This window comes from Lissotriton vulgaris, chromosome 1_2 (assembly GCF_964263255.1).
Source record: "Lissotriton vulgaris chromosome 1_2, aLisVul1.2, whole genome shotgun sequence".
NCBI classification, from domain to species: Eukaryota; Metazoa; Chordata; class Amphibia; order Caudata; family Salamandridae; genus Lissotriton; species Lissotriton vulgaris.
In genome coordinates, this window is record NC_141686.1 from 169205471 (window position 1) to 169231536 (window position 26066).

General features: G+C 43.8%; 1 protein-coding gene across 2 annotated transcripts in view; it reads left to right on the top strand.

Moving 5' to 3' along the window:
* The window catches only part of MKRN1 (makorin ring finger protein 1), a 153731-nt gene that overhangs the window by 32232 nt on the left and 95433 nt on the right, over positions 1-26066 (top strand). For both annotated transcript variants that reach the window (XM_086953052.1, XM_086953051.1), the window contains exon 4: positions 14445-14677. In XM_086953052.1, the coding sequence (XP_086809178.1) occupies positions 14445-14677 (233 nt within the window). The remainder of the gene's footprint in view (positions 1-14444; positions 14678-26066) is intronic.

A 26066-nucleotide genomic window follows, 5' to 3' on the forward strand; every position in this document is an offset into this window, starting at 1 on the left:
CAGGGCTTCAAGAATATGCCTACAAATTCCAACAGTCTGTGTTGGGCCGCCTATACTATAAACAATTGGTCTTCCCAGTGGAAAAGGGAGATCCTTGTGCCCTTTGGGAAGGATCTCAACCCTCAAATACATATATACACCAAGTCGTCCAGTAGAAATGTCATGTTAATTGGAAGGTCCCACATTCTGTTTTTCATAACACAATGGGTCATTCAGTTGTTACTGGATGTCCTGTTAGAACTGGGGGTCACTAGTTGGCAGAGGTAGGTACCACTGTCCAAATAGGGACCCTTGCTTCTAGTCAGGGCAAGGAGATAACCCTCTTAGATAACCCCTGCTCGCCCTCTAGGTAGCTTGGCCTGAGCAGTCTAGGCTAACCAGAGGCAATGCGTAAAGTATTTGTACCAACACTCACAGTAACACAGTGAAAACACCACAAACTGATTCCACAACAGTTTAGGAAAATAAAGATATTTTATTCTAAACTACACAAGACCAAAACAGCAAATATCCAACATACACAGTTCAAGAATATGTTTTCAAAAGAGTTCTTAAGGTTTGCGTTAAAATAATCCACAGATGCGTGAAAAGTTCACAGTTGCGTCCCGTTTACTCACAGTACCTTTTAGATGCAACAAAGTTCCACAAGCAGGAAGCTGGTGCGGTGGAAACAAGCGATGCGTTACTCCTGAGACCCTGGGGAGGCGATGCGACAGCCCCGCTGCAGCAGCGGGCGTGTTGCGACGAATCCGGTCTGTATGGGGAGGAAGGCCGCTTGCGTGGATTCTGGTGCGTAGGTTCCGTAGGATGTCTGTTCTCTCAAAGGTACGATGCGATCTCGTAGGGGCTGCGACTATCTCCGGGGCGACGATGCGCGGTCCAGCGGTGATCCTCTCTCTCGCAGCTCCTCGATGCGATGGTTCTGCGACTATGTTCGCAGCGACGTGATGCGGTCCGCAAGCAAGCGGTGCGGCGATCTCTCCCAGCGACGACAGGCTCTGCGACGACACTCGCAGCGATGTTCGATTCTCCCGCACCGGTCTGGTGCGTCCCGCAAACGAAGGATGCGACGGCTCTGGCAGCGGCGTCAGGCGCTGCGCTGATCTCGACCTTCGTAGCGGCTGGAAACTTCTCGCACTGTCGGATGCGCTCCGCAAGCGAGCGATGCGACACTTTTCAGATTCAAAAGTCTCTCAAGCTTAGTTTCAAGCTTCCCAGCTCAGGTACAACTTCCAGAGGCCCCACAACTGGATCAAGCACTCTAGGAAGGACAGAACTCTCTCAGTAGAGTTCAGGGAAACTGGGGGTGAAGTCCTTTTGTTCCTGGGACTTCAAAAACAGGGAGCCAGCTCTTCTCAGGCCCTTGGAGATTCCTTCAAGACAGGGGACACAGCTCACAGCAAAGTCCTTCCCCTCTCCTTGGCAGCAAAGCAACAGCAGGTCAGTCCAGCAGAGCAACAGCAGGACAGTCTTCCTTCTTCAGAGTCAGCTTTCTCCTTGGCAGAGGTTCCTTCTTGATTTCCAGGATGATCTAATTTTCTGTTGTCAGGGGTCCTGTACTTATACCCCTAAAGTCTTTGTTCTCTCTGTGCATGTGGGCCCTGAGCCCGGTCTGAACCAGTTCTGGGTGGATCCTGAGCACTTTGTTTTGCTGGCTGCATCTTTCCTTTCAGAGTGAGGGACAGGGTCCTCAGCCGCCCAGCAGGAGGTGGAGCCAGCATTGTGGCAGGCAGGCACAGCCCTATTCAGCCCAGGTGCTAACTCCTCCCACCACTCAGGTTGCAATTGCTTCATTCAGCCTAGTACTGACTCATCCAGCCTCTGGGGGAATTCCCCAGCCCCTGTCACTCACAAACCAGACAGTCAATACACAAACAGGCCCAGGCACACAGAAGGGTCATACAAGAGAACAGCAACTTTCTAAAAGTGCTGTTCTCAAACACAGGATTTAAAAACCACCTTTCCTAAAAGATGTATTATTAAATTCTGAGTTCAGGGATACTAGATACTTATGTCCTATCTTGTTCCTATGGGAAGAAATGCTGTTAACCACTGTAGCCAGCATCCCCCATGTTAACCTATGGAGCAAGATAGCCTTACAATAGTGAAAAACGAAAATGGCTGTAATTCACTACCAGAGCATGTCACCTGCACTAGCACATGCTCTACCTTTCACATACACTGCACCCTGCCCAGGGGGGTGCCTTGGGCCTTCCATAGGGGTGACTGATGTGCACGAAAAGGGAAGGGTTAGGCCTGGTCAGTGGGGACACTGACCAGGAGGTCATGGCAGTTCTAAACTGCCCATAGGCACTGCAGTGGCAAGCCCGAGACACCATTTTAGAGCTACTCCTGTGGGTGGCACAATCAGTGCTGCAGGCCCACTAGTAGCATTTGTCATCACCAGCCCTGGCACACCCAGTACACTTTACTAGGGACTTCATGGTGATAAAAATATGCCAAACATGTATATCCAATCAGAATAACAATTTACATAGGGAGCACTTACACTCTGGCACTGATCAGTGGGAGTAACTGGGGAAGAGAAGAGTTTGGATTTTAAATGCAAGGTTTCACTGTGAATGAGACCTCTCCTATGAGCTACAGATATGAGCATCAAACTGTACAAGCTCTGTACAAATAAAAAGAGCGTATTAGTTAATAATAAAGTGACCACTCAGAATTCCAGAATAAAAAACCCTACATTCTTTCATGACATTTTCCTGAAAATCATAGTTTATAAATAAATTGAGGAAAATTATGAGTCCACCAATTTGTATGCTGTTAGCTAATCTAATTCTCAGAGAAGCAAGCATAATATGGCCTTCTTAACTTCGAACACTTGGTCAAATGATTGAGAGCCTAGTAGGAACGGTAAATTGGATCAGCTGAGGCGGCCCATATAAATACAGCACATACCAAACTTAATACTAGTTTCTTCCATGCTAAATTGTCATTTTCTTTCCTTTGTGCTAGTACAACCACTTGAATACAGTGTGCAGTGTAGGAAAGTGCCCCTTTTTGCATGGTTGCCCGCACTTTTTGCCTGATATTGATGCTCTTTTGACTGTTCGCTGCCAACCAGGTACCCAGGGCTAATGTTGCACACCCAATTGGCAACTCTCTGGCCACATGTAAGTTCCTTGTGAAAGATACCAAGGGCCCTGTGACCAAAGAGGGCCTCTAGGGGCTGCTGCACATATTGTGCCAACCTTCGAGGCCTTGTACCCTGACACACAAACACACACACTGCCTTTGCAGGCCGCGTGTTTTGGTGCAGAACAAAATGAAGAGTCGACATGGCAGGCATCCCTGTCTGCCATGACTACAACCCACTGCCTATGGCATAGGTCTGCCACCCCTCTAACTGGGTGTACTATGCCACTGGTGAGGGTACAGGTGCATGAGCCCTCTGCCCCTACAGTGTCCAAGTACATTCTTAGACCTTGTAAGTGCAGTAAAGCTGGTCTGGGAGTTTGTCATAACAAACTCCACAGCACCATAATGGCTTTACTGAAAACTGGGAAATTTGATATCTTACTTCTCAGAAACACAACTCCCACAACCAAGTACTACATTTGAACTAATAATGTCATTTTCTCCCATAGGATTGCATTGACTGCTTTTCTGTAAAAAAAAAATAAGTTTGTGTGGAGATAAATTGTATGAAAACCTAAAACTGTTTTGACCAAAACTGACTGACTTGCCTTTTATCTAGGAAATGTCCCAGTGTGATATCTAGGCATATCACACTGAGTAGAAAGTTATCTGAAAGGTAATCTAAAAAGTAATTGCGAAGTAACCAACTGTTTCTGAACATTTGACCTACCTGTAACCAAGCCAACTGCATTCAACTGTATCATACCACAAAAAATACTATTTCTTTCCTGCCTCAAGTCTGTCTTGGTTCTAAAAATAAAATACAACAAATATTTTCATACAATTGGTCTGAGTTCAGTGTGACATTTCTTGCCTGCGTGTACAACAAATGCTTAACACTATCCTCTGATAAAGCCGCTCGCCCACACTACCACAAATGGAGAGCAAGGTATTACCTACTTTTACCTCTAAGCCTTTGGGAATCCACTGGACTTTGTGCCCACTATATCTTACTTTGGTATATTATATACAGAGCCAGCTTCCTACTTGTAAGACTTTTTTTTTTTGTTGCAACCACCTTGTGTATTGCATGTTTCAAACCTAAAGGCATCTTATACAGGACAGTCTGAGGCTTAGGCTGCTGCAGTATGAGAAATTACTGTTAAAGTCTTGACACAAACTTAATTACTCTATGTTGTAGGATCTGCATTAATAGTCAAACAGTGGCTCAATAATAGAACCCCCCCTCAATCATAGAACAAAAAGTGCCAAATCCTATTCCCGCTCTAAACCAAACGTGAAAGTAGATCTATTATAGAACTGGAGAAAACTTCTTTGCAGCGTATTCCGCCGTATGACCTCCAAACTGCATTGAAAAACATGAGTGAAATGGAGAGCAAGTTTAGCCTGATAACCAGCACTCTCCGGAGCTGTAAAATGGAACTGTTACTTTAAGAGCCAGTAAGCCTTCCACTGTGTTATATATTATAGTAGCAGTTTCTGGATGACACCTGTTTTTGATTGGATGGATAGGATTGAAGTAGAAGGTATGTGTAACAAAAAAGCATTGATAAAGACAATCGGTTTCACCTATGTGAGACCTGTTGGCATAGTCTAATGTTTTTTAAAGATGTTGCACAGCAGTAGGAACTGCTGTGCAACATGACTCAAATTAAATAAAATCAAAGAACTTAAACGCGGCCAGCGTTGACGGTCTCGTAGTACTTTCTTTTATTTTACTTTCAGGCATGTTGCACAGCAGCCCATGCCGCTGTGAATATTCCATAAAACAGCGCCGGTGGCACACAAACCTCTCCTCTAATGAAAGGTTGTGGCATTGCGGGCCAGAGATTCCAACTGCAGAACCAGGTTTAAGTCTCTGCTCAACTTGTGATTCTGGGCAAATCGCTTAATCTGCCTAAAAAAACTAAAACTGATATGCCCTTGTGTCATGTAAAGAGCTCCAATAACTGGGTTTAGTTTGTCCTACATAAACTTTGGGGGTGAGGCAAAAGGGGAAGGAGTGTGGAAAACAAAAATTGCTGGATGAGTCGGCTAAAGGTAAGTACAGTGGAGTGGTGGTGGTATGAAAGACCCTGTGGAAGTACACTGCTACAAGCAGTAGTACATAATCCTTGCTCCATGGTAGGGATGAAGACTGAAGCCCTGGAGAAAGGAGGAGGTGGCGCCAACCAGTATGAAGCAAGCAAACGAGTGACGTTGGAGCCAATCAATGCCAAGTAAAGGTAAGTAATGGGCAAGCTCGAAGCCCCTGTCATGGCTGTGTTTATATCCATAGCTTTTCCTGACCAAGCAAGTAAGCTGTAGGCGAAACCAAAAATAGGGAAGCTATTTCTCTTGAATACAGCAATCCTGCCAACCCAATAATGCCTTTTATTGGAGATTGCTGTGTGACCCGCCCCCCTCCCCATGCGTATGCAAGAGGATTTCTGAACCTATTCAGGGATTTGTAACTATTTGTTGACAGATCTGCACATTTCAACCAGCCGCACTTCACTCTACATCTTTTGATATTGAAAGCATTTCCGGCAAATGTTAGTTTTCCAGCCATTTTCTTCTATTTGATTTTGACATCCTACAATGTCTTGGTCAGATGTGGAAGAAAGTGATATACACTCATAGCACTTTGAGTCCTTTACCTGCCCAATCCACATACTGGCCTTTTGCCAGAATTTCTAGAAGAACCTTAAATGACAAGGGGGCATTTGCTTCAGAGTTGGGTAATGTCCTCACCTCCTTACGCATAGGCTCTAGCTCAGAGCCAGAAATAGGCTCTGGCATAATCTGCACCAGCGTCCAAACATCCGGGCCTTTCAACTTCTAGAATTTCCTAGTCCAGGATCCACGCCGTTCCTGCATGGTCTCCATCCAAGACTGGCTCAACCACGCTTGGTGCTGAAAATGCTAAGACTTGCACTGTTGAGGACACAGTCGAAGACTAATGTTTAGACAGAGTATTTGTTAAAGCTGGGATTTTGAACTAGTCTTTCAGGCATTGTAGCTCCAAGCACTCCTAGTCTCCTAGTCATTGAGAACTCAGACTTTCTTATTCAGATGCTTCACACTGATGGAGGCTCAACATCCTACACTCCAACTTCACCTCTGGGCTTTCAATACAGGCTCACCACTGGACGCTTTCTCCACTGTGCAATACAATAGGTGCTACTCTGGGGAACAAATAAGCTGTGTTGTAGTTGAAACCCTCTAACATTACTTTCTTCAAATAGTAAACCTTTCATCTCCGAGCACTGTCTAGACCTCCTATTAAAAGTCTCAAAGTTTGGTGGATAAGGTGTTGAGGCCAGAAAGATGGCAGAGCGTCAGCACTAGTCTGGAGCTATTGGCCCGAGGACCGGATCATCCACAATCCTGCCACACTGCTGCGACTAAAGGCGGTTGTTGAGATTTTAGTGCTTGGGGACAGTGAGGCACATCACCTCTCCAGAGGCCAAGGCGCATAATTTAGTGGAGGAGATTGCTGCTTGCAAACGCCATGACTTAGCTGGCCGCAGACAACCTCATATCGTCGCATTGAGGAGGCTGAGTGCGTTTCGAGGTCTGCCTTTCTTTAGACCTGGACTGCTGCTGCAGCGAGTGCCAGCTGCCCCAGGATTATCAGCACAGACCCCGCAAAGTTGATCCTTGAATAGTGCTCAGGGACATTCACTCTTTGCGTCTCTGGTTGGCCAGAGGAGCCTGGACTGGGCTGCAGTTGTGAGGTTTGAATATGCCCCGGAGGTGCTGGGGGTCGTGGCGGACACCACACAGTGAAGAGCGAGTGAAGCGGAGACAACGATTAGCCTGGCCTCATGGATGTATGTGGGGTGTAATGGCACTGGCCGGTTTGTAGGGTTCCATGAGAACCAGCGTGTGTGGCAAAGGTCTTTTGTGGGGCGACATTGAGAGGTGCTGATTAACTGACTATTATGAATAGTTGGGGTGGTTCCCCTGCAGCTGCTCCATACTCGTTCCTTGAGTGGGATCAATGTCCCGCCCCACCTGACTTTGGTGAGTGAGCACCTGGGCTGTGACTGTGGTAGATGATGTGGGGTACAATGTGGCAGATGGACTCTGTCTCCCCTGCAGCCAGGTCGAGTGAGGATCTTGCTGGCTGCCTGAAGAGGGGCAAGGATATGGTGACGAGGGGTGCCCAATAGACTGGCCAGGTGGGGGCCTGCCGGCGAATCTGAAACGGGGATTGTAGGAAGCTGGCTTTTCATGTAGTATACCAATAGGCGGTATACTATATAGAAAGTCCAGATGACCCTTATTTGCTTACAAGGCTTAAGTTAATCCCAAATGCTGGTTTTTGTGGTAGTGTGGGCGAACAGTTTAGGCTTATCAGAGGATAGTGTAAATGCATTTTTTTAAACACACGTTCCACAAATGACTCACTCAAACTAGAGACCAATCTAGAAAAAGAGCATTTGTTTTTATATTGAACACGAAGAACTTCGTTATGGGGTATGTAAAGTATTGTTTTATTCTGGGAGCACCACTAGTTATCTAGTACCCAGGCTGGGGTGCTTGAGTGCAGAGTATTTTGGTTAGCTGGTGCCCATGCATCAAAGGCACCCAAGGATCTCAGAGCTGCAAAGGAGGACAAAACAGGACTGCTGGACAACACTTTTTTGTAGGTCTCGCCTGGCAAAAGCTGTGCATGTGCTGCTCTCACCATGGAGATGACCTTTTGGAATTGATTCAGCCAACGCTGAATGCACGCGCGTCCAACTGGACAAAGATGGCTGCTCTCACCATCCGCAAAGCTAAACATGCACACTTTGTCCCTATGTGTGCATGGCGCTGTGCTTTGGCTGTCCCTATGCGTGCATGGCGCTGTGCTTTTGCTCTCCCACACAAGCTGAAGGGCCCGCCGGCAGTGCTGGGTAATCCGCCGCAGCGCTAGGCTTCCTGTGAGCATTGCTGGTTTCCTCCTTTTAGCCGCCGTGGGAAGAGACTCACAGAGCAGGAGAAGGTATGGCGCTATAGAGGTGTTGATTATAGAGGAAGCAGAGCTGGGATGAACGGTAGAGCGGGGTCTTTGCATGAGCCTCTTCGTTGTATGGAGTGGTGTGCGTCTGTCAGTTTGTTTACAGTCAGCCTTTGGCAAACTGGGAACAAAATACATTCGAATATGTTGCAACATCAAAAACTATACCACAGACTTCATACACAAAAAAACATTGGGACCCCACCTCGCCCTTTATTTTGGGTTGAATCGTTTTGCTCATTTGTCGGCCACTTGCACTAAAAACAAGCATTGAAAATGCAATAGGTCTCATCTTTAAGTTAAAGCCATTTGCTTTGCTAATGTTATTGTATAGCAATGCAAATGTCTTTAACTTAATAAGTCGAGACCTATTGCATTTTTAATGCTTGGTTTTTTTCTGGCCTATTCAGTGCTGAAGTCCCTCGTGGGCGTCTTGTTCTTTGTGCGGAGTCCGATTGGACTCAAACTAGCTTTGGCTGCTGCAAGGGGTCTGGCACCTGGGTATTGGTGCAAGGTGCCTACGGTTGGTCCTGGTGTCTTCTCACTTGTTGGGGAGACTGATCTGTAGAAGCACAGTGACCTCTTCCTAGGGGGCTTATGTGTTGGTAGACCCGGTGACCAGCATAACAGTGATCCAGACGTTGCAGTCAGTGCTTGCAGGCAACTGGATCCTCTACTTAAAGGGAGATGCTGGCATCTTGGCGAAGTGTTGGAGAACCTCTGGCTTTTGGAGGATGGACAGCTGCAAGACTAGTCATAATTGTCAGGACCGGAGCAGGCACGGTATGGCTGCAAAATCCACCGGCAGTCTGCAGCTCTTGCTTCTTCGGCTCTGTCCTTTCTTCAGTCCGTCTAATCTGAATTCCTGGTGTCAGAGGGCTACCTAAATATTCAATTTAGCAGTATTAAGGGGGGTAAACGTTAGTAGTCAATGGGCTGCTATCCCTTGTGGTCACTACACCTAATATAGGTTTCAGTGAAACTTCCATGTAGTTGGGGGTAGGAAGCGGTCTCTGTATATGATATACTACTAGGTGGTTATACCAGGCACAGTGTAAACCCAAAGTTCTCTATTGGTGGTAGTGGGTGAGAAGCCTTAGGCCTAACACAGGAGTGTAAAGACCTTTATTGCAAAAACATTAAACAATAACTGACATGACTCAAAAAGTAGACCACAGCAATTTTAGAAAAAATAAGCTTTGAGTTTTTCTTTAAGACCCAAATCTTCACAAAAAGGTAAGTTTTTCAGCAAAAAAGACTTTAATCTTTAAAAAGTTGGTACTTTTCAAACCATTCAGTGTTTTACAATGGAGGAAAATAACAATGCAACTTCACGGGTAAGTACCCAACTTACAGTTCCAGTCATTGAGGTTTACGATCAGCAGAGGGCAAGAGTCAGGAAAGCATACATTTTGCACCACCAGCTGCACAGGATCGGCTGTGTGCAGAGATCAAAGATCAGCCTCATGTGTTTCAATGGAGACTGGTGGTGTTCGAAGCCACACTGCTTGCAGGTAAGTAGATTGGTTGCAGGAGGGCAAACTTTGTGTTAGAGCAAACACGGGGGCACAAAGCAGCACCAAACTTACACCACCAGCGGCACAGTGGGGGCAGGGTACAAATACAGCGTCTGACCCCAATGCTTTTTAATGGAGTAACTTTGTTGGGCAAACAGGCTGCAGGCAGCGCACTGAAGGCTGCAGGAGGGAGACCAGCGCCAACAGAGTGGGTGTGGGCCATAAGGGCACCAGTGGTTCAAGTCGCCAAGGACCAGGGGCTTCTGGTGTCTGTGTGTCCTTTGACGTCGGATTCTTCCTACTGGAGCTGCTCGCGTGGAGCCTCTTGATTCAGTCTGCAGGTGTCATGCTGTCCAGGAGGGGTCAACCAATGCTGGATTGGTGGGCCACCTGCCGGCAGGCGTCTAGTGCAGAGTGGACAGGAGTTGTGGATCTGCAGGTCACCAGGGTCCTTTGCGTAGGTTTCTTGTGGAATGATCTGCTGTCCACAAGAGTCTCTGGTCTTTGTCGAAGGGCAGGCAGTCTTCCTCATGTTCTGGAAGTCTCTAACTGCAGGGCAGTCATCATCTTTTGCAGGGTCTGCGAAGCTGGAGACAGGCCGGTAGGGCTCAGGTCAAGTCAGTAGGCATCTTCAGGCTTTGCTACAAGTGTCTTCTTCGTCCTTAGGTTGGCAGGAACAAGTTTCAGTGTCTGGCGGAGCCACCTAAATACTAAATTTATTTTAAGGGACTGACTGGTAGGGCCAATGGACACCTTACCTGGGGTGTCTACACCCTCAATTATGCCACCCTCCTTTGGCAGGGGGCATAGACCTAGTCCTGATTGGTGGAGTCCCCCCTCCTTCTCGCCCAGCCTAAAGATGGTGGGGATTGAAAGATGTGATTTACCTCTCCTACACCATAGGAGTGGAGTGGCCCACCACCTATTCTTCCTAGTTTTTCCCCACCAGATTTCAGCCCAAAGTGGAGGGTCTAAACCGGGGCTGCCATCTGCTGTTAGCAGCAGATACTGGGGATTGCATTACAAAGGCGCCAGGCCTTTCACACTTCTCTCTTGAGCACCGTGCCCATCCTGGAGGATGCAGTGACACCTATGCTCAGGATGTGCTTTATTTCTATTCCCAGAGTGGAGGCTCTCCACCCAGGAGTCAAGAAACCTGTTTGTTGGTGGCAGGATGCCTAAAGCCAGTCAAAGACCACACCAGGATTGGTAGGATTTCAGGTAGCTCCTCTGAGGTGCCCTCTGGTTTCATGTATAAGAAATCCAACACTGGCATCGATGCAGTTTTATTAGGGATTGTTGGATACCAAACACTCCTCGGTTCAGGGAATCATCTGTGGGGTGGCTTCCCTATACCATAGGTACTGCTAATTGGCATGGCTGACCGCCTTCAGCTGAGCTTTTAAGGATTTGGCAAGGTGTATTACGGTAACTAGTCCTATTTCTTGAAGCAACTCTGAGCTTCTGGAACCTTATATTGCTGTTGTGGATAACTTGGAACCCCTAAAGGACTTTCTGTAATAAGTGCCAGAAGTTTAGAGAACTTTTGGCAAAAAGAGCCATAAGTGGATCGACCAGTCATCAAGAGACCAGCTGACTGTCGTACCACAACCCAACCTGGATTTCCAGTTCATCCAGCTGAAGGGTCCAGAGCTCAAGACGTTCACGCGGGCTTTCATTGAACCAAGCCGCCGTCGTAAACTCTAAACCTGGCCTGCTGAGGTGCTGCACTTGAATTGGAGAGAAAAAGCTCCGGGAAAAATGACTACATCCGAAGGAAAAAATCTGACCAGGCCCTACCTCTCTGGGTATCCAACCTGCGCTCCATTGCAGTCAACCTCAAACTTTGTCTTTGTCCTGGTCAAGCGCAACCATATGTCCCAAGTTAACACTTTACATTTTTAGACACTAGAAAGTATTTGGTCTTGGAAAATTCTGATCTGTGGCCCTCTACATTTGTTTTTTTTTTTTGTCGTTTTGGTGTCCTTTTTAATCCTAAAAACAATTTCTATACTTATAAATTGGTGTTTGGATTTTTATTGTCTCTTACCTAATATATTGGTGTTAATGAATGCTTTACACACCGGTCTCATTAAGTTAAGCCTGCCTTTTTGCAGCCTGCTACCAAGTGTTGAGCAAGGGAATCATTTATTGAGACCTTGACTGGACCTTTTATAGTGATGGTGGCCTTGTTACTAGTGGTGGGTACCTACCTACACCTACTAATAGATCACATTTCAATACAATTCCTAATGAATCCGTCTTAGTGGGCAGCTGGTGGCTGCCACAGGGTAGGAGTTCTTTACTTAACCAGCGCTTTTATCTTACTGGCTGAAGCTGGCCTGTATCGGGTGAGCCTGAGTCAGTTTTTAGAATGTACCAAACTGATCTTGGCTGGTACGGGAGATCTGAACCGACTTTCCAGTGGAGTCATTGACACTCACCACAATACTGGACCCAGCATCTAGTAGGGATTCTCATCTTCCATCTGTATACAATGAGAAGGGGGACAGGCATATAGACATGGTGGCAGTTCGTGGCAACTGGTATGCCGATTTGCCAGACCGCTCACCGAGGAAGCATGGTCATGAACTGCATCAGCTTAAAACATGATTTACTAGTCATTTCAGTCACCTAGGTGCACACTTCTATCTGCATCAAGCGTTCCTTACACTGCAGGTCTTGCATACGATCTTCCCGTACTGATAAGAGCTGCTCTAGATGCAGAAGCATCCCGGCACACTTTCTGCATTTGACATGGGTGTCCTTTGGTGTGAATACTGGGTGGGGGTAGCGCGACACCTGCAGAGGATTACAGGCACCCGTGTTGAGATGAGTCTATCACTGTCTTTGCCTCCTGCAAGAAGAGGTATATATTTCCCTTGCTAGGGTTGATATTGGCAATGCGTTGCATAGCTAACCCTGCCCCTCCATTACTTTATCATAATAATAATAATCCATATTTGTAAAGTGTGACCATCTCATACCTTAAGGTTTCAAGGCACTGAGGGCTGTCTAGGAGATTAGATCTATTTCCCAGAGTCACATGATGCTGAGGTGCTGCCAGGGATCAACCCGTGACCCCCAAGCTCTGGAGTCAGCCACTGTGGCTACTGCGCCACACCTCTCCCATGCATAGAGAGATGGCAGATTTGCGAGAGTGCGCCGTGGTAGATTAATATGAGGAGCGTGATTTAGACCTATGGAGCAAGATGCTGGACAGCGCACTGGAGGTGGGGGAAGGGGGGCACTTGGCCAGTGGCCTCTGGAGCTAGCATGGATACCTCTAAAGTTGCTGCATGTATGTAGTGTTCCCAGTTTGGATGGTGAAGTGGTATGTTTACATTTTTTAATTTTTTATTATTATATTGATGATCAATGCCGCAATCCCTTAACTTCAGCTCAGATCCCGAATTATCTGGGGCTACATTCAATGCCAAAGTAGGGAGACTGTTTACTTTGGAGACTGATGTGACTTCAGAACTATTACCTCCACAACGGGTATTAAACAGATTTATTCGGTGGTGGATCATTCTGAGGGGTCTACTATTCACATCAGTGCATTATCTGGGATTCTAAAATGGACAGATGCCCTCAGCAGTATCTGTGAAGAAAATCACAAATGGGGTTTGGGCAATAAGGTGGCTGAAAAGTATTTTTAGGGATTAAGGGCATTCAAATTTGTATTTAACTACAGCAGAAACAATCTAAATGCCAAAGCTGGACCTGCAGAAATCTCTTGTAAAATGCCTTTTGATTACATTTTCCATTAAATGTTATGTATGTTTTCCCACAGATTCCATTGTTGATAATGAAGGTTAAGAATGAAACTACTTGCCCCACATTGGCATTGATTTTGCTGCTGCATGAATCTTCTCTTGCCCAAAAGACCGTACATTAGGCGGCCGCGCATTCTAAAATCTTATGGCCAAGTTCCAAGGCCAAATGTTCATCCAGATTTGACCTCTAAGTTTAGCTACATGGCTCCTGAGGTTCTGCAATATAGACCTTTTGAACTTAACCATAGTACTGCATTAAGATGCCGGCAAAGAAACTGAATAAGAGTACAACCCATGATGTGGAATGGAAGAGGTTCTTCCTGTGGTGTAGACCTGATCTTTTTGCCAAGAAGAATTGATTTATCCACACTAACTTCAGCTGGGTAAATTGCGCTGTCAGCATTCCACTAAAATACAATTAGTAGTTATAATTTCATAACACAAGAACCCTTTTCAAAGATCCTGTCACCATTCCGATCACAAAGTTTTTAAATTATTCCTCCACCCCTTACCCCTGTTTGCTAGTCATCTCCTCCTCCTGCAAAACGGTCCCCTGGGTGTCTAACCAGGCCATGCCCCTCCTTGTCTGCTAAAAGCCTTATGCTGTGAAATGTTTTCCCATCCAGAGTGAATGGCTGGAGAGAAGGACAGAGTAACAAAAATGGCCTTCATAGTGGTTTACATGTTACTCCTTCCTCTCACTTAGACTTATCTGGCCTTCTCTAATGTAAAACGCCACATTCTCTATTACAGCCTTGTTTGTTGGGAGAAAGCATGGAAAATATGGTGTGGCGATTGGATGCAAGTGCATTCACACTTGCGCATACGCACGCTCAGATGTGGTAGCAGGCGGCTCAAGTGCAAATGTTCTTTTAGACAAGGTTTCTTTTCATTCCCACCTGCCCACCTCCCTAAAAAATGAAGAAAAAGAAAGGGCAAGGACCCAGTTAACAGAATTATCATGATGGCATTGTTTACCTTATGTCAAACTTTAAAAATTCAACTTTTAACAGAAGTTATTTTTTTCTTTTTGACCAGCCCCAGTCTCTCCATCTGTTCCAGAAGCTCCTGAGCAAGCAAAAATAACAGAGGATGAGCATGACAATCTGGAGAGCAGCCCAGAGTTGAAGAAACAGCTATGCCCCTATGCAGCAGTAGGAGAATGCAGATATGGCGAGAACTGTGCATATTTGCATGGCGACATCTGTGATATGTGTGGGCTGCAGGTGCTCCATCCAGTTGACACTGCTCAGAGGTCGGAGCACATAAAGGTAACTATGAAACAGTGCTTAATTTGTGCCGGCACTTAATTATCAGGGCTGGGTCTACGCGTCTGAAGCAAGCAGTATTATTCACATGGTTGATAACATAATTTATTACTGCTCCCGAGTCCCGGTGAAGAAGAGTGCTGCAAACTTGCATATTACTGGTGTTGCGGTTTCTCAGTGAGAGCCTGAGCCAAGATTCAGCCAAGAAGATTCATTTCAGATTTATGATGGCATTCAGGCATTGGCAGGCCCTTAGTTCAGTGTTGCTGGTGGGCATGACACTGAGATTGCGCTGGATTTGGTTCTCCGGGGGTAGAGGCTGTGAGGCAGCATGCGCAGATTTTATTCAGATTGCCTTGCCACGTGCCCTGGCGCATGCGCTCCCCTTAACAAGTGATCAGCATTAACGGCAGCAGCAGTCCGACATTTAGGGCAGCAGCACCACCAGGCCCAATGTATTTATATTAGTTAATAAAGGCATTAAGAGGCAGTGTGCCCCCGGACCAGCCCAACACAAACCGCAAGTACTACTAGCAGTATTATAGTAAAGAGGCTAGCTGTACGATTCAGAAAAGGGGGTGGTGATGGACAGAGTATCTGAATTAAACAGAACACTCATACCCAGTCAATAGATCAGGGCTTGATCCATCACCGTTTTTTAGCTCCCTGCACCATCCCAGCTCAGAACCTGGTTACATGCAAATTAGTCTGTCCCTGGCCCAGTGCATCATGGGAACAGGGCAGACCAAACTACCAAGCCAATTCTTATACTGGGAAGGAAACAAGCTTCCGGGGACCGGTTTCTGGCATTACAGCCGTCTTCGGCCCGGCTTGCTTGAATCCTGATGGTGCAATGAGCAAGGGACTCGCATCTGAGTATACCCTTCCACGCTTATGGTGGACAAAACGATTCAGCCACTATAGGTGTGGCAGGGTATACTCAGACATGAGTCCCTTGCTCACGACTGAAATGCCAGAAACCGGTCCCCGGAAGCTTGTCTCCTTTCTGGTGAAGAATTGGCTTGGTAGTCTGGTCTGCCCTGTTCCCATGATGCACTGGGCCAGGGACGGACTGATTTGCATATAGCCAGGTTCTGAGCTGGGATGGTGCAGTGAGCTAAGTAACGGTGATGGATCAAGCCCTGATCTTTGGACCGGGTAAGAGTGGTCTGCTTATTTCAGACAATCTGTTCATCACCACTCCCTTTTCTGAATCATAAGAGGCTAGCAGTAGCCATAAACGCACTGTTACTGTCCGCCTGTAGAAAATAGAAACCTTCTCGGGGGTCTCACTGATAAGTCCTTTTAAACCAACAAAGAAGAAATTGGCACAGAAGCTGAAATACAAAAGTAACCTCTTTATTAACTTCAAATGAAGGAGACTACGTCACACAGAAGCCTTAGCAACTGAATGAGGCAGTGTGAGGAGTACAGAAAACAGAGGCCTTATATATGCTTAGGGTTACATAGTCAGCATAAGACCAAGGGGCAGTCCTGGCACATGTAAGCATTCAAAATGACTAATATGGGCATGCAAGATCTGCTTGCTCAGTAAAGTGGGAGGAGAGTTACTTCTCCATACAGCAGCAAAAATAGCCTGACAGTTCTACAAGAAGAGCAGGTGCATTCTACTAGCTAGGCCCTTTTGAGCATGTGCGAAGGTGGAAGATGCTAAATGTAGTTAGTTTCTAGGCAGATTACAAGAGCAGTCAACACTGAGGGAGGACATAGCACATGGCGAGCACGTGGCAACACATGGCAAACAAATACAAAATGGCTTTCAGCTCATGCTAACAAATCCCCGCAATATTTAACAGATGGTCCTTTTAGCATGAGCTAAAGACATTCTTATGATCCTGTAGGAACATAGAAAATATTTGCACATTAATTTTCATAAGTGTATCAATATCCTCATTCATTGCTAGGTGGGCATTTTCCATTCTAAACATTTCATTAAGCGGGTATATGTGAGGTATAAGCAGGAATACAAAGGGAATGGAGCATCGGGTCATCATTAACATACAGATAGCAGGAGAAAGTAATGACCACTATTACAAACAGAATTATCATTTTTCTAGTCCTAAGCAAATCCTAAAATCATCTAGTAAACATTTTCAGGGCTCCTATGCATTGCAGTGACAATCCTATTTCCGTTTCAGAATAGCTAACAGGACATCTCTAATAAAAACATTTTCCAATTGACTGTTACATTTTCCTTTTATGAGAGCTATAACATCAATTTAATACATTCAAGGAAAGGGCAAAGTTGCATTTTTCAATTGCTCAGAAAAATGTTTTTCGTGCATAATAAATAGAACTAATGCAAATATTAAACCTACTAAACAGATTATTACAAAAACAATCCTGGCTCCAAGGGACCCGGAGGACTGCACAGGGCCATAGGAATTAGGACGAAGAGCTGCAAAGGGCTGCTCCTCCTTAAAAACGGGACATCCAAAGGGGTACATTATTGACAAAAAGGTCCTTGGGGAAATTGAAGCTGCTGTACAACCAACCAGAGGGGAGGATTCTCCCTGTGTCTGTTTAAGCCTCACAGGCAGGCTCTTGTTTACACGGAGCTGCACAACTCAAGAATGACAGCCCAGTTTCAAGGAAAAAGTCTCCTCTTTCAGGATAGGGCAGTAACCCACCAGGGCAAATGCTCTCAACGATCTTGTCCAGTGTCTCAGGCAGTGCACCAGATTTCTTCACTTCAATCTAACAGGCACCAGAGAGAGAACCTGTGCCCTGAACTAAAGTCCTTTTCTAACTCCTGTATTGCTCTGCTGGCGCACTGCTCATTCGTTGGGGCAACACATTGCATCCAGTGTGCTCAGGTATCTCCTGATCAACAAACAAATAAGCAAACTTTCATTCACTTTGGGACCAGGTTTCAGAGGCCTGATGCTAGGATCTCTGAAGCAACCCTTGTTTCAAAATGGGTCGTCTCAATAAAGCTTCCTCGCCATTCTGGTCGGTCTGTGACTCTCAGCTGGGCATCAAAACTTAATCCACAATTTCTCCTTTCTGATTTTGTGACCCAGTCTATCACCCAAGACAGTGGCAGGGGTTCAAAGTACATCTCAGGGCTTCTGCCTTCACTGAGGTCCTAGTTGCCAGCAATGCCTGTGCTGGTTATCTTCACTTTGGCTTCAAGCTGGACTGGTGCTGACGCTGACTCCCCAGGCTGAAGGTGATGTCTGGGCCCAGGGATGTGGAATTTTTAAAAAAATGTACTTGTCCAAGGTACAACATGCTGCAGAAATCTACTTGCCCTGCAAAGAAACCAACTTGCCCAACCTATTGCTTAATTCAATTAGATGAGCTTCCAAAGAAAGTGCCTATTATTTGTAGTGGAGACTATGGCACTGTTAACTTTACACTATGCCGCTTTTGACTTTTGATTGGGTAAAACAGTATCTGTTATACATTTACTTGATGTGTATGTACTGGAAAAAATGATATTACATATACATTTTGCACTAGGTATTGGCAAATAAAATACAGTAACAAACATTGTAGACCCAAGATGATCTCCACAAAACATCTGGGATCCAGCCCTAAGTCAGAGATGGACATAAATGTCATTCTTCAGAATGCCTCAACCAGAGCTATGTTTTCTTCAGTAGAGGAAAGAATAGTTTTTCTAATTCATCAGTGACGGACAGGAGTCAGAATTCCTTTCTTCTTAGGAGGCAGTTCTGCATATTTCAGTCAAATTAACATCCAAGGATCATCTCGCATAATGTGAAAGATTTTTATTTGGGTGAGTGTGACATTGCAACACATAATAGTAATAAAGCGAACTCTTGCCTAGGCCCACGGTTGAGCAAGCCGCCAGGGAGGAAGGCTCAGGTTTATGCCTAAGGTATGGCAGTCTTACTGGCATGTCACAAAGACAGGCAGTGTACCATTAAACTTGGTGAGGAATCAATAGGCTCTTGAACAAAGCCCAATTTGTATTACAGATTCACAAAAAGGATTTCCAAGTCTTCCATAGGAAACAGCTAATGGAAAGTCTTGGAAGGCTGCAGTAGATTCCAGAACCATTTACCTTACACCTGTGTTAGCTAAGTTAAATGTACACACTAACAGGTTGTGCAGCAATGAAAGTCCGAAATGACTAAACCCATGCAAGTAGCTAGTATCAGGGCCATGGATGTAAAAATCCTTCTCTTGTGAATCTTGTCAGTCCTGGCAGGATTGTAATATCCCATTATACAAACTGCAAGAAATCTAGTCTATGAAAATGCATTGGTATGCTCGTGATGGACAGCAGACTAAATCTCGTTATAACTATGGACAACATATTAAAAGAAATGGCAGCGCTTTCAAAACATCTGTGGTTTCAGTTGTGAGGTTTCACCAGCAATATTTGCCAAAGTGCAGTGGCATAAATTCTGCAGAAAATTCGACACAAAAATTGACAAAAGGAGTTAGTGATGGGCCATTACAGAGTAGCTTAAGGATATTCATTTTTTCAACTGGAAACAAAGCACTTTTATCAGCATGAGCCTGGCACCCCCGGTTTGAAGACCTCTGTACTAGATTTCAATTATTTTAACAGGACCTTCTACTTGTATTTACCTAATTTGTGTGCTAAATGTTTTAAGCACAATAACTTCAATGCGGTCTGTCTGGGGGTTAAAGCCTGTGTGCTCTGTGGTGATTTTTTAAGGTCAATCCTAGTGCAAGGTGTAGGTGTTAGAGCACATTAAAAGCACTGGGAAGAGAAGCCAAGTCAAAGGACAGACTGTTAGACATACGGAAGTGTTTACAGCCTGACAGCTAGGCACTTCTAAGCCTTAGTGATGTGAAAGAACACCTAGGCCTCTTTCATATATCCACTACAAGCAAGAGACTGAGTTGAACACTTCAGTCCCATCATGCTCCTTCCACAACTAAAGCAAGTTCTCCAGCGCCATTTTAAAGAAACTCCTTTTAATGTGCTGCATTAACGCATTGTTGGGCATTTTACAGTGCGCCATTGAGGTATGTCTGAGATATACTTAATGCTAAGGTGTTTGCCCTCTGAATGCACACAATACATCATGTTTCTCAAGATGTATCCTTGCTGCCAGATTAACAATCAAACGAGGGAACTCCTTTTCTAATGCTGCCCACTGAACTACAATGTGTGATCTTGGGCAAATGTTCTATTCTACTGGGACTCTTCCTTTACCCGTCAAAACTGCTTGCACTTGGCTAATACCTTTGTGTTATGCTAAACAGCTTGGCATTTACATACGTGTACGTAACTACTTGAGAACACAACACCACCATTTTTAAAACATTATTTAAATGGTTTTCTTACTGAGACCTAAAGTTTTCCAGCTTATGTCCCTGTGAGGATTGGGAGGCGCCTATATTGACAGCAGCTGTTTGTTGCAGTCCTGCCTCTGCAAATGTATGCTCTGCCCTGCACTGAAACTCCTACAAAATCCCCTCAATGTGTTCAATATATGGCATTAATGGAAAATTGTCTACAGGGAAACCTTCAAAAGTATGCACTGTCTTTTCATGTTTTCTTTAGCATACCTTTTGTTTATAGATGCTGCTAGAGTGAAGTACTGCCGAACAAATCATTTTCACAAAGCACCTGATTTTCTTCTTATTACACTAACTAAAAAAAATGCAGGCAAGCAGGAAGCACGCGAGGGTAATGGGAAGCAATAGCGTTTGCCTCCAACATCAGCTCAGATCTGACGGTCACGGAAAGTAAAAGATAAGGGAAATGCCCACTATGAGCAGACTTGTGTGGACTCCAAGAGGCCCAGGGAGGAAAATGCCAGAGATATGCCCGCCTGGCAGACTTTGATGATTCGACAAGGCCCAGAGGGCGCAAGGGCAAGAGACAAGGGCCAAGGAAATGCACGAGGAAGATCAAAGCAAAGGTAATCGGGCAAGAAACCGAGGAGCAGAACTGAGAGGGCCTCCATTCCTCTCCTCCCCTGCTTTCCTTTCTTTTATTCGGCAGTCCGATGCAAGCTGTGCTATCCTGCTCCATGACGTGTGATTTAAAGTCTGCAAAAAAAGCTGCTCAATTTTGCATTTCAACAATCTTAATTTCACAACGGCAGTCTCGAGCCCATACAAATAGTGGCTACAGTCAGTGGCTTTCAGCGAATACCAGTGCTGTCCCTAGTTGAACTAATATGTAGTCTGCTTGTCCTTTGGACAAAAAAGACATTTGAACCTCTTGCCCTGGTAATAAATCTAGATGTCTCGGGCGTCGGGCGATACAAATTCCTCATCCTTGGGGCCCCTCTGACAATGGTTGTAAGGCAGCAAATATCTATTGGTGGACAGAACAAAAGGTCTTTAGACAAGGCACAGTCTATCCACAGAGAGGATAGTCTCAGAATATTTCCTAGTCTTGGGACGCCCCATATATTAGCAAGGCACCCAAGAACCACTTTCATCTATCTATGAGAGAATAAAAAAAACAACATCCTGGACCTATTGGCAAGTATAAAAGGAACTCTTTGGTGAACTGACAAGAGTAATACATCACCCAATCCCAAGCAGCCAAGGAAGTCTGTATTCATTTTCTAAAGTGTGAGGAAAAGAGAAACAGACATGCCCTAAATCCTTACATTGGTGTATTCCTGTGTACTAATCTGAAAACCCTAAAAAAAAGAAAATGTTCTACACTTTTACTTCTAGATTTTAAACTACTTGTACAGGACTGCAGACACTTCTAAAATGATTCTTCCTAATAAAAGCACCTACATTGTATGCTTAGGACCATGCTCTCCTGTTATAGGAGGAATAGGAACATCTAAAACTGCTAATTTAACAGAGTTTCTTATCTATAAAACAATTTCCTTAAAAAATGTCTGCTAAGGATCACATGGGCATCTTTCCTGCGTTTTTACTTTTCATGATCCAAACTATGCAACCTCAGCTCTAAAGGACTGTCAGTTTATTTACACAGACTAGCTAATAAACTAGCAATGCCCTTGGAAAACTATGTAGCATGAGATTAACATACAATAAAGGTGTTATCACCTAAGAATTTTATAACAAAAACTACCCACATCTAGTTCCCCCTTAATGGTCAAAATAAGGGAACAACAATCTAGATTACTGATCCTGTTATAATTTCATCAAACAGGATGGGCAATAACATACATTCATTTTATTAATGCTAACAATGTTTAAAATGGTATTACTGAATAGCCAATTAAATGTCTCATTGCTATTTCACAGACAGCTTAGACAGGCTAAAAAAAAATTGAGAAAAAGAGTAACATACTTATTACCTAGCCCTAATTTGTAGACTAACTAGCCTCACTCCACCATTTTGACAGTGGGAAACCTGAAACCGGTTTCACTTCTGTCAACACTATCAACCCCTATGTAGCAACTGGGCATAAACAGTTATAGGAGGTAGATGGCACATTTGAGAGAACTAAAAAAAACATGAATACCCAAACCCCAATCCTTTTAGCAAATGTAAAAATGAAACATGAGGGCGAATGAATTCAAACTACATTTCATTGCCTCGGCTTTTAAGCATTGGTGCTATATAAATATGGCAAAGCTTGTGTTAATCAAAGTTCACATACCATTATATCGTTTTCTATCATATGAGTACATAAAACTGCCTGCTTTTGCCAAAAAAGTAAAACTTTCCCTCTCCTCCCCTGTCGTCTTTTAAAATGTTTGAGAGGTCCAAATGTCATAGCAGACCTTGCTCTGGGAGCCATGCTAGGCTTCAAAATATAGAACTGACTTTTAACTCTTCCCAACTGTCCTATTCTGTGTGCTAATGCAGCCCCTGTTTGTTAGTTTAGAGTTAAGAAAATAACTTCTGCTAATTTTTTATACATATTTTTAATTAGAAGCAGTGTACAGTATACTTGGCTAACAAGATAGAAGTCAGCTGTTTGTATTATACCTAAATGTATGCATTTACTGAGGCCTAAGGCAAGTTAAAAGCTTTTCTGAATGCAGATTTTCTTTTTAAATTAGTGAATTTTGCCCAATTTCGACTTTGATATTTGTGGCACTTACAAATGAATATCCTATAATTTCTTTGCATAAGTCATCCTCAGAATGTTCTCTAGATAGCCCAGGAGTGAGAAATCAGAAATACATCATATATACCCTTATAAAAATGAGTTATTTACGCCGGCGCAGAGTGATATTTCATATGCAAATTACCTCATGTGGTACAACACAACTTAAATGTAATTTTAATGCTAGGTCACAGTATGAGCATTAAGCTTCATAAATATGAAAACTAATTTAAAGACTTATTTTTTAAATTTTTTCATAATTAATAAAAAAATTATAAAACCAATCATTTTGATAATTCCACATAGGAAACGCAAGCTTCATTCCTTGCCTATCCTATTTAGACGCATTCATTCATAAGCCTAAGCACAGAAGCTTAACTTGAAACATGAAAAGTTTTGCGCCACTTTTTAAAAGGACAATTATTTAACATCAGAACCACGAATATGCTTATAAAAAAAGGCTTTAAGAAAGGAAACCCTTACTTTAAATGTTTTCCTGTTATCTAAAATAATGAACCTGATTTTTGTAACTTTTTTAAAACCGCAGTCTGAAATGTAGGATTTTACCCGGTGCTTGCCCTGACAAAATCCTAGCTGAGTCAACAGCCCTGCCTCTCTGTGGCCTACAATCAAAACAGCTGCTGCTAAGCGGCAGTTAAAACACAGCTGTTGTAAAGCTTTTTTTAGTGTTGAAATGTAAGCACGGTGACTGTCTATTTAAAACTGAGGCATTTCAATGCATTTTCTAATATGTTTTTAGTTCAGCAACATCCAATTTACTCAGATGTGTTTGCCTGTTTATATCTAACACAATGTATCTAAGGAAAATGTAACATTTTATAATTGTTTATTTATTGTGAAACACACAATTGTTTTTGTTTTTTTAGGCCTACGTTATTCCTATTCAATGTGATTTCTAATTTTATCTTTTAAGCATTGTGGCCGTTTGTACATGTGCTTAATTGCTTACTCTATAAATGTAATAGTAACATGTAGCTATTTAGCATATCATGGTTCATTTCTAGATTTTTATTTAATTTTTATTTAATATTAAATGACATTTTGCATAAGACTGACAGCAAGAAAACACAAACCCATTGAGCTCATTCCAGACATATACAGAAGGGGTCATGCACTCAGAACACATGATACAGCGCGCCAAAGATGTTATTTCTCAAATAGCGCAATCGCTATTTACTTATAGAAGTATCACTAATGTGAAACCACGAACCACATAGACATTTAAACATAGACATTTAAACACATGATTAACCCACAGATCAACACTTGGGACAGAAGCAAAGGACCGCCCACAGACTGTACTTAAACCAAACCATTTGTAAATACTAGTTGTAAGTCCTATTTACAAGAAGCGCTTCTCAATAGTATTCCAAAAGACTGAAAAAAAAAGCCCAACAAACTGTTTTATTTCCAAGAAGCCAAAATACAGAATTCACTAGCTTTGTCTGGCAGAACACCAAAAAATCGCTATTTCTCCATTTATAAGTGTGCAGAAAAGGATCCTTGTTTGTATTGTCATATTTTAATTCCCTGGGATACAGAATCACCAAGGAAGAAATGTTTTTATAACTAAACCTATTTAGGTATTCCCTCAGGGGAGCCGGCTAAATCACTTCACATCTCACTATGGTACCTCTAAAAAGCAACACATTCTCTGATGTGTGCTTGAAACAGGCTTGCCAAAAATAGTGCAAAATATGCAGTATTATATTCAAAGTAGCACTTAAGGTACTCTTGTACTATGTGCCGTTCAAATCAATTCAAAACAGAAACATCTCCTCATTCACTGCCTGTATAAATTGCAATTTACATATTACATACAAATACAAATATTGGCCAATCCTACTAATCCAAAGCCACAGTAAGCGTTACTAAACTACCTTACCAATCAAAGGCATCAAAAACCAATAGCAAGCGCTGCAGAACGACTCTTACAAACAAATGTTGTCCAAATTTTAACTGCCAAGTTCTGAATGACCTAACTGTCTTTTTTAGAATACTCACGCCAAAAAGGTTCTCAGTCAGCAGTGACATTTTGTGGAGGATCAAAATCGGGAATATCAGAAATATACTGGGCTTCAGAGACAGAGAATCCCCAGAATCTCTGTTCGAGTACCTCCTTAGTAGTCCTGTCCTCCACAGTAAATTTCTGTCTTGATAAGATAACTCCTTGAATAGCCACTTCTCTGATGTCCACGTTGGAGCGCCATTTGTAGAAAATAGAAACCTTCTCAGGGGTCTCACTGATACTTGGTCCTTTTAAACCAACAAAGAAGAAATTGGCACAGAAGCTGAAATAAAGTAACCTTATAACCTCAAATGAGGGAGACTACGTCACACAGAAGCCTTAGCAACTGAGGCAGTCTGAGTAGTACAGAAAATAGAGGCCTTATTTATGCTTAGGGTTACATAGTCCGCATAAGACCAAGGGGTGTCCTGGCACATGTAAGCATGCAAAATGACTAATATGGGCATGCAAGATCTGCTTGCTCAACAAAGTGGGAGGAGAGTTACTTCTCCATACAGCAGCAAAAATAGCCTGACAGTTCTACAAGAAGAGCAGGTGCATTCTACTAGCTAGGCCCTTCTGAGCATGTGCGAAGGTGGAAGATGCTAAATATAGTTCGTTTCTAGGCAGATTACAAGAGCACAAAGATAAGGAAGGAGGTATTTGCACAGCTGTATTTGATCCGTGATTTAAACAGGTAACAATGTGTAGCGTGCAGCCAGGGATGAACGCTGTCTGCGCCGGTCAGCGTGTGTTCAAGGACTACTACAAAGCCACCCCTGATGAGAAGTAGACTCCCCAGTGCACAGCTTCAAAATGACACAAAGTCTAAAGTTTTGAAACACCCTTAATATAAAGTTCAATCCACAAGATTCAATGATGCTTCATCTTATAATGAATATACATTATACTCCATGTATGCTTCATCATGTTCCAAATATTGGTACTGTATATCATCCACAACATAAGTTCTCAATATTCACTGATCCCAATGCATTACGGGCTGAACCGTAGCCCTTCCTCAGGGGATAGCTAGCGGAACGCTGTCAGCGTCAGACCACATTGAGTATCAGGTTAACGAATTTGGAACATGATGAAGCATACATGGAGTATAATGTATATTCATTAAAAGATGAAGCATCATTGAATCTTGTGGATTGAACTTTAGATTACAAGAGCAGTCAACACTGAGGGAGGACAGAGCACACCATGAGCACGTGGCAGCACATGGCAAAACAAGACGGCTGCCAGAAATACAAAATGGCTTTCAGCTCATGCTAACAAATCCCTGCAATATTTAACACGCCTGCACCCAGCCTGTGGCGTAGGCGTAGCTTGG